This window comes from Chinchilla lanigera, unplaced genomic scaffold (assembly GCF_000276665.1).
Source record: "Chinchilla lanigera isolate Chin_1 unplaced genomic scaffold, ChiLan1.0 scaffold00096, whole genome shotgun sequence".
NCBI classification, from domain to species: Eukaryota; Metazoa; Chordata; class Mammalia; order Rodentia; family Chinchillidae; genus Chinchilla; species Chinchilla lanigera.
In genome coordinates, this window is record NW_004955497.1 from 388155 (window position 1) to 399227 (window position 11073).

The following is an 11073-nucleotide window of genomic DNA, read 5'->3' on the forward strand; positions in this document are numbered from 1 at the left end:
TTAATTTGGGAAGCAAAGGGAGCAGTGTAATTGGCCCAGCACTGAGTTCTCTGGAAATGAACCTCACTCGTTGATGACACAAAGACCAACCAGATATCTGCATGCAGTAAAAACTGATTGCAACGACTAGGTTGCCACTGGCCATAGTAACAAAATCAGCAACAGTAATAGTCAAAGACAAACTGGATATTGACATACCATGAGAACCAGTAAAGGTTACCACCATAACACTCTTAACAATAGGAAAAAGATCCATAATTATAGTATAGACACAAGGACAAACCAAATACTGATATTCAGTAAATATCTACTTAATGCAACAAATACACTGCCAACAGCGATAGAAAACAGTTCAACAATAAAAGAGTCAAGTAAATATCTAAAGATTATTAAAGTTTACTAGTAATACTGGTAAGGATGGAGGTGTTGAAGAAGGCAAAAATGAAAGAAGTAAAATGTGAAAACTAAAGATGAGAGGAGACAAAAGGGAGATAAAAATCCTATTAAGGAATAAAAGGAAATTAATAAAGGTGCCTCCTGATTCCCAGAGATCTATGTATTCTTATGTCTTCACCAAATTGTTTTGCAGGTGTGTCAATTTCAGGTCCTAAAGAGGTTGCATTTTGCTTGTGTCTCTACTTTGCTATTTTTAATTCCTCCAAATGTCTTGCTAATTTTTGCTTTTATTTTTCAGATATATCCCCAAAGATAATTCTAGAAAGCATGTTGAAATATGGGATCCTTCTCCAGAAGAAATTATTTCACATGAAGTAAACAACTTAAATTCTGTCTCTATAAAATCTCTACCTACTGAGAATTTCCAGTCTCTCTATAACAAGGAACTGCCTGTGCATATATGTAGTGTCATATCTCCTGAGAAGATTTATGTTCAATGGTTATTAACAAAAAACTTACTTAAGAGGTATAATACATAAGGAAAACATATAATGTGCTTTGTTTCAAAGATGTAGAAGTCATAAACAGAATTTTGAAAGTATCAAAATTATTTCAACTAAATAGTCCTTATTTAAAGATATAAAAATAGTGTTTCTGTTGGTTACTTTCACTATATGACAGTTTATTTGTTCAACAAGTAGTTAGGTGCTATGGCCAACACTAGACCAGTCTTGGCTGTCATGGAACTTAAATTTGGGTAAAGGGAGAGTTTATACCTAAAACTTAGCATGTGATTGATAAAATAATGGTGATTGAGAAAAATACAGAATTTTGGAAGGCAGATAATTTTAAGAATGCACAGACAATGACATTTGAAATGGGTCCTGAGGAGGTGGGAGGGAGTAAGCCCCACAGGTAAGTGCATCTCCAAAGGCCTGCAGTAGAGATATGCTGTGTACATCCAACACAGAACATGGTGTCTAATTGGACTGGAGTGGAATGACGGAGGGCGGGGTAGAAAACGTGGTTAGAGTATTATAAAAGACATAGGAAGTCTTTTATATCTGAACTTTTTTATCCTTATATAGTTTAGAAGAAGAGATGATAGCAGCTTATGAAAACTCAGAATGGAAACCTATTAAATGGAAAAATGATATGCACTGTGCTGTTAGGATCCCAGATAAAAATCAGTGGCAAAGAGGCCAGATCATCAGAGTAGTTACAGACACATTGGTAGAGGTAATGCAGTTTATGTGTTATCATGCAAGTGAATGAACTTTGAATTTTTTCCTGTGGTTATTTAATTTTGATTATGCTTTTCAAATTCCAAAAACATTTTTGAATTTTTGTCTTTCCACAGACTTAAAATTATTGTTTCCATAGGTCTTGCTGTATGATGTAGGTGTTGAACTAGTAGTGAATGTTAACTGTCTAAGAAAACTCCAAGAAAATCTGAAGACAATGGGACGATTATCTGTGGAATGCTCTCTTGTTGATATAAGGTAGTTTTTAGCTGAGTGAATTAGTTTTCTCCTTATTGAATATTGATTTTAGATATTTTTCTTTTTGGATGAGTTCTTGTCATTTTTAATTTTGATAACATGTTCTGAAATTTTCATTATTGTGGTTAATTCAAGATTTTAAGAAGATACAAAGATAAATATTTGGAGCACATAGATTTAATGGCATTAAGGAAATACAGATGATGGCAGAGACTTAATGAACCAAACCCAGACTGCGTGGAAAATATTTCAAGGATTCAACAACTGGGACCTCATCTTTTTAAAAAGTTTCTCCACATCAAAATAAATCACAACAGAGTGAAAAGACAACCCACAGAGTGGGAAAGAATTTTAGCCAGTTGTCCCAAGGTCTGAGTATACTATATAACCTAGGCTGGTCTCAAACTTGTGACAGTCATCCTGTCTGAGCCTCTCAAGAGGTGGGATTATAGGGTTGCGCCACCACACCTGCCTTGATACCTTGTTTTTAAAAAAGAACGTGAGTTACAGCTTAATAACGTGAATGACACAGCGTCAGTGAACTACTCTGAGGCACACACTGAAGCTTCTAAATACCATTTTCCAGTAAAAAAATTAGTGCTTTTTACGAAAACGTCTGATAACGGGTCTTAGAAAGGAAATGTATAATATGAACCTAGTTTCTTCCAAAGATAAGCAAGACAACTGTTAGCAAAAAAAGGAGAGAAAGCTATGAAAAATTAATGGGGGACCAGGGATGTAGCTCAATGGCACAGTGCCTGCCTGGCAAGTACAAGGTCCTGAGTTTTATTCCGGGTCCAAAAAAAAAAAAAAAAAGAAAAGGAAAAATTAATGGAATTATGACAAAACAATTCAATAGCCAACCCCAGTAATCTTCAGCTGGCCACCACTGGGACAGTTTGAACACCAGTAGGGTGGCAGTTGTAATGTATCAGTTCATTGTGATTAAAACCTCACTGGTCATTTTCAGAGAGTTCTAGGGAGCTGCCTTTTTGTTCTGAATACTAGAAAATAAGGGAAATATGCATGTGTCTTTTCCTATACATACCATTTTAGATTAATTAAGTGGTAAGAGAAAATTGTTCTAGTACTTTAAATGAAACCCAAAAGAATAATATCAATAGAATATCATTTTAAACCTCGGAATGAACTAAACGATCTAGACCATGATTGTCAGTGGCTACAAACATCACAAGAGAGCACCACGCCTCTTACATCCCTTGATAGAATTACATGGCACTTACTTTGAACACACATTGAGAAAAGAAAAATCTACTTGGATCTGATCAAGCTGTGAAAAATGGAAAGTGGATTCAGGGCATGTATCAGCAATCCATGTACTTCCTTTGTTTCCTACTACCAGCTGTTTTTGAAACATCAGGAAAAGGTGAATTTCATCCAGTGAGTTCATATTAAGGAATTAATAATTTTGAAAATTGCAATGATAATACTATAGCTATGTTTATTTTAAACGACTTCCCTTTGGGGCTGGAAGTGATTACACGTGCATGTAATTCCAGCACTGAGGAGGATAAGGCAAGAAGATTATGAGATCAACTTAGTGAGATCCTATCTCAAAAAAATAAAACTCTTTGGAAATGCAAATTAAAATCTTTATAAATGGAATTATGTGTGACCATTAATTCTTACATACCAACTTCATGAGATTAAGAAACACCTAGCACATTAGTGAGCCGTGCTCTTGGGTGTGTGAGGGTGGGGCACAGAGTGTGGTCTTGGATACCGTACATGGTCCTGGCCCACTCGTCTCTGGCACTTTTCCTGCCCTACTTCCTGGCCACCATGAACTAAGCAGCTTTGCTCCAGCACGCCCTTCCACCAGGATGTGTCTGCCTTGGAGCAGCCAGCCATGTACTGATCTTGTGATACCACGAGCTAAATTAAATTTCTCCTCCTTTAACCACTTATCAGTCCAATTATTTAAATTACGGGATGACCAAAACCTTTTTTTTTCAGTAATTTTTATAAGATAATATACCAGAAAATATAAAAAAAAAATTTATCGAATTTATTCAGTACAAGAATCAACTGGTTGCACCAGGGATATAGCTCAGTGGCACAGTGCCTGCCTGGCAAGTGCAAGGTCCTGAGTTCGATTCCTCGTACCAAAAACAAAAGAACCTACTGGTTGAAATGACAACTGCCCAAGCAATGCTTTTGATGCAATGTAATACCTGGGTCTTCAAAAATTAGAAGTGGATATTTGGGGGTACAGATGAAACAAAATTGGTCATGTATTGATAACTGTGAAAGCTGAATGAAAATCTTATTATGTGATTTTTGTATATGTTTGAAAATTTTGATAACTTTTTGATGAATGAGCCAGATTTTTTCTTTTAAATTAGTACATTTGCAAAAATAAAATAAAAATAAAAAATAAAATAAAACATTTGCAGTATTTGATTACATTTGTCATGGAGAGTTGGTAGATGTATATAACACATCATAATTCCTTTTACTGCCCTATGTCTAGATTCCCTTCACATTTGCAAAAGATCTATCTCCCAGTTTCCTATTATTTCTCTTTTATTTTTGTTCTTTAGATTGTTTATAGTTTGGGTTTCTCATGTAAGAGAAACCATGACACATTTAAGCTTGTGTGTCTGATTCATTTCATTTGCCATCTGTTTTCCTGTCAGTGACTTAAATTTATATTTCTTCGTGGCAGAGTGGTACTCCATGGTGTATAAGTAGTGCAATTTCTTTATCCATTCACCTGTTGATAGACATATTGGCCACTTCCAAGATTTAGCTATTACAAGTTGTGCTGTTGTAAACATGGCTTTGCATGTATCGGTGTACAGTGATCCATCACCTGTCGTGGGAGTTATGTTCCAGAGACCCCCGCAATAGGTGAAAATCTGCGGAGTAGTGGCACTATACTCCTATAAACCTTTCCCACTCTCTTATTAACCTTTCCCACACTCTTATAAACACTTCATATGCTCTTAAACACTTTCTGCACTCTTACACCTACATAATTTTAACAACATGTAAAATTCTATATGGATACTTGATGTGAAGTGGACAAGGAGAGATGCTGAATGTATGGACCTAGTGTGGGAGAGCAGACAGACCGATGCTATGGTCACTGAGCCAGTCAACGCCCAAGGTACAGAACACAGTGCTGTGGTTGGTCGCCTTCCATTCCGTCAGTCAGTAGTATGCCGTGTACGATCTCACGTTGGCAAACTTGCACAAGCAGTAGTGGTGTACTGCATTTCCATTGTGTACAGTATGGTATTCATCCGCTGATAAAATACATACTGTGTTTTGATTTAGTATTTTTAATATGTTTGAACATTTATATTTATTTTGTTTTAAATTTTTAAGCAAAATAATTAAAATCATAAATATTACATAAATAGCTGTATACCACAAAATCCCACAGTATAACAAAAACTCCGCGATGCAGAATTAGCTACATATTTTTTGAAACCCATGATACAGTGAAACCACAATAAGTGAACTGCAATATAGTAGGGATGACTGTGTAATATAATATCTTTAACTCTTTCAGAAAGATACCAGGATGAATGAAGGAATGGTTTTATAAACTATGGAGGCTTATATTTATGGGTAGTTTTTTGAATTAGATTTGAATTCTAGAAAACTCTCAAAAGTGAGCAGTAAAATCATTGCAAAGAAACTTTTTTTCCTTTCCATGGAGTGTTTCTGGAGTGCCTTCTATGCACTGGGACTGTGCTAGACATTAGAAGATGTAATGGTGAGAAAGTACATTATCTCTGTACTCGTACAGCTTGTAGTCTAGTTGACACATATGAAACATATGAGAAGTCCCTTAAATATACCTACTTTTCAGGGGTCTTTGGTGTTGTGCAGAACAGATACACTCAAATAAGTTAGCATATAATAGGCATCCAAAGAAGAACAGAAGGATGAACAAAAAGGCTGTGAAAATGGAAAAGAACTGGGATGCTAACATGAATCAAATTCATGAATCATATTCAAATTTACCTCTTACTACATATTTAGGTGGTTCAAACTTAAGTAACATTTCTTGTACCTGTATGTTTAGATATCCTATGCTGTTTGTTATTTTATAAAATAACTTGTGGTTTTTTGTTTTAGACCAACTGGTGGGAGTGACAAGTGGACAGCGACAGCTTGTGACTGTCTTTCACTGTACCTCACGGGAGCCATAGCAACCATCATATTACAGGTGGGTAGTGAGATAAACAGGTACAACAGATATATATTATTTCATTAATGTTTTCATCAATTCAGTTTATATTCTCATTGAAAAAAATGACATAAACCCATTGGATTTTGTTGCACACTTAGTTCTTATTTCAAAGTATAATGCCTATTTGAGAATAGATATACCACAAATTACTTTATAAAGTAATATTCTTTATTTGATGATTTCCGTATTAAAAATGCAACATGTATACAAGAGAGTATTTATGAAGGCTTTTTCTATTTTATTACTGTGGGAAGTTAGGCTTCCAGTGAGCTCAAAATTAGCTGTATATCAATAAATACAATATTTGAGAAGAGCCATAAATTTTCAGAGTACTTAAAAATATTTGTTTTTGTTAGTTTTTTACTTTAAATATATTTTACTGAGTTAATGATTAAAATTTTCTTACATAACTCATTTTTCCATATTACCTTTTTCTGTGGGTACTTTGTCTATTTTTATAAATTTTTCCAAATGAAGTAGAGCAACATATGTTTTATAGCTATTTCTTTTGCTTTTTGTAGAGGAAAAGCACACCCTGAAATGTATATTTTGATTATATAATGTACACTGTAAGGGAAGAAAGAAATTTGTTAACTAGTGGTGTGTTTTTTCCCCTATTCAGGGTGGAAAATTTTTTTTCATTTGCTCTTTTTTTGGTAAGGTTACCTTGATACTAACATTTTACAAACGACATTTGTTTCCTGATAACATTTCACAAACAAATGTCGGTCCCCATTGATTCATCTATGCTATTTTCCTTCTTTTCCTCTAATGTATTTAGATATCAAAGTAATTTTACTCAGTTGGGAATTTCTTTTTCTTAAAGTAGAAGAAATGCTTGTAAAAAGTACATTTTTATAAGAAATTTTTGTGTGTGTCATACTTACTGAGCTTTTAAATCACTTCAGGAAAACAGTACAACTTGGCCATTACCTGTGAAAATTTTCTGCAGAGATGAAAAAGGAGAGCGTGTTGACGTTTCTAAGTACTTGATTAAAAAAGGTTTGGCTTTGAGAGAAAGAAGGTATAGGCTTTTTAAATTGTCTTGTCATCAGTTTGTGATGGATGCTTCCTATTTATTTGCATAAATACTTATTTGTGCTTTCAAATCTGAATTGCATCTTACTTGCTCCTAAATATGAATTATAAACTAACTCTTGAGGAGCCCCTCAGAAACAGATTCCTTTAGAAGTATTCATTCCTTTATTCAGTACCATCAACTACTGTATACCTAAACCCTTTCTTACATACTGGCTCTTATACTTTCCCCTTTCCTTTAGCATTTATAGTCTAAAACAAAGAAAGGGGGACCAATATAATGAATGCCAAATCTGAGCACTTCGGCATCCTTTGCTTAGACAGAAATGTATGAGCTTTATGTTGAAAATTCTGGCTAGTATTTACAACATGTATTTATGTGAAGCAAATGAGTGGCAAAAAGTTAATTGAATAATATTCACATTTAAAGATCTGTACAGTTGCTAAGTTTTACGTTAAGCAGCTTTGTCAGGGGTTCAGGTGAGAAGGATTGGACTATTGTTGTGGCTCTAGCCATTTCCAGTGTCTGTCCTTCTAGATGTATAGGTATGTTAGGATTGCAGACACAATTTCCTGGTAACCACTTTGTACCATACAGGGCCAGATCTCTTTAGATATAGGTGGCTTATAAACTCCCAGACCTGGTAAAATAGAAAAGTTTTATTTGTTGTCTTTTTGAGACAGGGTCTTACTGTGCAGTTCAGGCTGGCCTTGAGCTCACTTTGTAGCCCAGGTTGGTCTCGAACTCTCAACGATCCTCCTACCTCAGCCTCCCGAGTGCTGGGATTACAGGCGTGCACCACCACACCCAGCTGATAATAGAAAAAGAATGAGAGATCAGAAATCAAATGTGGCCAAGTATGGTAGATGGATTGGCGTTGCCTGAGCAATTGCTACATAGTCCATATACCTCTTTTGGGGTTAATTTGCTTTAGGTTAAAGTAATTCCTATGTGGATGAAATGAAAAAGTGAAAAATGCTTGCCAAGTTATTTCTGACATCTACTGAGTATGAAGTTTTAGGGGTTTTTGTTTTGGGGGTTTTTTTTCTGCGTTAATAGTAACACTAGCTATCTTTTTTGTTTTATTTTGTTTTCCTTCTGGTACCAGGAATCGAACTCACAACCTTGCGCTTGCCAGGCAGGCACTGTGCCGCTGAGCTAAATCCCCAGCCCCCATTAGTAGCACTAGCTATCTTAAGGGACACTTAGTTGAGAGTGATTCATCAGTATTTATTTCCCACTAAAACAAAAGCACAGGAAATTAGAAGAAATAGAAATCTGCTGTAAATCTGCTAAAACATGTTTTTTATAATAATAAATAATATCTTTTAGGATTTTATTGTTTTGCACAAGAAGCATACTTTCTTAATTGAAAGAGAGTAATATGAAGTTTAAAAAATTGAATTAGAATAGTACCACAAGACTTAATATCTGAATATTACTTTATTGTTTTTAACAGACTCATATTCTCTTTGTATTTTATAAATGTTGATAACTTGCTATATGTGTATGTTCTAACTGTGGACTCAATGAATTAGTAACTTGAAGGTGTTGTGTTTTCTAAGTTGGTTTCCAAAAATCAACCTGAAGGTTTTGTACTGATTAGTTACTATCAACTTAAAGGTGTTATACCCAGTACTTGGAATCTATTTCTTAAGAGATTTTATGAGAGAATAGCATGCATTGTGAGATAGTAATTTAAGACATTTAAGTGGGGGCTGGGGATTTAGCTCAGTGGCACAGCGCCTGCCTGGCAAGAGCAAGGTCTTGAGTTCGATTCCTGGTACCGGAAGAAAAATGAAAAAAATAAATAAATAATAAAAATAAGACATTTAAGTGAAATTACATTTTTTTTATCAATCTTGTTTATAATTCAAAGTAATTTTAATTATAACAAATTACAGGCATTTTCATGTAACAGCATAGTGTAGTATATCCTAGAGTAGAGCAAGTATCTTCTTTAAATAGTAAGTGTGTTTCAAGGGTTCTTTTTATGCTGTTTTCACTAGATTTTTATATTTGCTTTTTTTAGACATGTTATCTTTTTGATGTTACAGAACTATTCAATCAGATACCATCCACTTAGCTGCGAAGTCTCTGCCAATTCCCTTGGAACAAGGAGATTCAACCGTTACTAAGTGTATTAAAATTAACTTCAATACTGACAAAAAAGCTGCTGATATAACCAGTGAACACAGGATATTTGAATGTAAGGAGAAAATTTCAGAACAAAGGACCACTGGATGCTATAAACCACCAGTTATTCCTAACAAGAAAGTATTTGAGGCAATAGTCAGCTGCATTGGTGATGATGGAACTATATTTGTAATACCTAAATTATCAGGTACAATTTTTATGGTTTTTTGTTTTGTTTGGTTTTGGTTTTGATTTTTGTAGTACTGGGATTGAACCCAGGGCTTTCCACACTAAACTGTATCCTCAGCCTTTTATAAAAAATTTTGAGACTGGGTCTCACTAAGTTGCTAAATTGCCCAGTCTGAGATCAAACTTGCAATCTTCCTGCCTCAGCCTTTCATACTGCTGGAATTACAGGCACACACCACTACATCTGCTAGATCTTTTATATTATGAAAGATTTCTTGGTGGCAGTGGACCTAGCAACTCAAGTTTTCTAGGAAGATAGACACAATTAGAATACTTGGGCAAGTAATTAACCTCTTTGAACCTCATTTTCAAAGGGTTTTGGGGAAGATTAAATAAGTTGACATAATCCATGTAAAATACTTTTTAATTTTTCTTTTGCTTTTTGAAGAGCTGGTGATTGAACCTACGTTTCCCTTTTCTCTTCTTCTTTCTCTTTCCTCTTCCTCCTCTTTCTCCTCTTCTTCCTCCTTCTTCTTCCAGACCTCTTTCTTCTCTTGTTCCATCTTCCTTCTTTCTTCTTCTTTCATCTTCTTCCTTTTTCTTCCTCTCCGTCCTCCTCTGTCACTATCCTCTTCTATGTTTTTTTCTTTTTCCAATACTAGGGATTGAACCCAAGGCCTCATACCTTCCACTGAGCTACATCTTCAGTCCATGTTTATGTTATGTAATAGAGTCTCGCTAAGATGCCCATGCTAGGCTCAAATTTTTTATCCTTTCACCTCAGCCTTCTGGGTAACTGGGATTACAGGCATACAGTGCTACAACTGGCTCATTAATTATTTTAGCATCACAGTGTTATGGGTTATAATTGTATAAATGTTGTTCTCTGTTAAGGAGAGAGTAGTTTAGAATTTACATTTCTATCATTATGGCACATTGAGCCACCCTTCCAAATAAGTTAGGTAAGATGCATACCTGTGTGTGTGTCTTTAAACATACTGAGCTGAAAATTTAAACATATTTTCACAAACATGAAAATAAAGAATATATCAAGTACTTAAAATGAATACAGAGCACTAGAAGATAATCATATGCCAAAGAAAGCATTCATCCTCAGAGTTGTTTCAGAATGTAAAACCTTGAACTTCCTTTCTGACAGCTATATAAAGATTGAGATTTTTTAAAATGCTGAAGGCCCCTTCAGTTAAAGTGAAAACCCTAACGGGAAGCTCTCTCCACATGAATATGTTCCTCCTCCCACATCTCAGGATTAGGGTCAGTATGCCGATCACGTTAGCTATAAGTATATTTCGAAATAAATTTTTAAAAATTATTGTAAAATGTTACGAATGTGAGGGTGTATGACATCAGAAGTATTTAGATAAAAATATTGAGTACTGTATACACATTAACCAAGGTACGAAGTATTGCCAGGACCTGAAAGGACCTGTTCACCCTTACTTGGTCATGTTTCCTCCTTCCAACAAAGACTTAAGCATTCTCTTGAATTTGCTATTATCATTTCCTTGCTTTTCTTTTTTTTTTTTTTTTTTGGTTTTTCTCCGGTACCGGGAACCGAACTC

At 34.9% G+C, this 11073-nt stretch overlaps 1 protein-coding gene across 5 annotated transcripts in view; it reads left to right on the forward strand.

Annotated features, from left to right (window-relative positions):
* Positions 1 to 11073, forward strand: part of Rnf17 (ring finger protein 17) — a 147441-nt gene that overhangs the window by 105596 nt on the left and 30772 nt on the right. For all 5 annotated transcript variants that reach the window (XM_013505511.1, XM_013505510.1, XM_013505513.1 and 2 more), the window contains 6 exons: positions 695 to 922; positions 1485 to 1635; positions 1780 to 1898; positions 6012 to 6102; positions 7035 to 7150; positions 9223 to 9509. In XM_013505511.1, coding sequence (XP_013360965.1) covers positions 695 to 922; positions 1485 to 1635; positions 1780 to 1898; positions 6012 to 6102; positions 7035 to 7150; positions 9223 to 9509 — 992 coding nt within the window. The remainder of the gene's footprint in view (positions 1 to 694; positions 923 to 1484; positions 1636 to 1779; positions 1899 to 6011; positions 6103 to 7034; positions 7151 to 9222; positions 9510 to 11073) is intronic.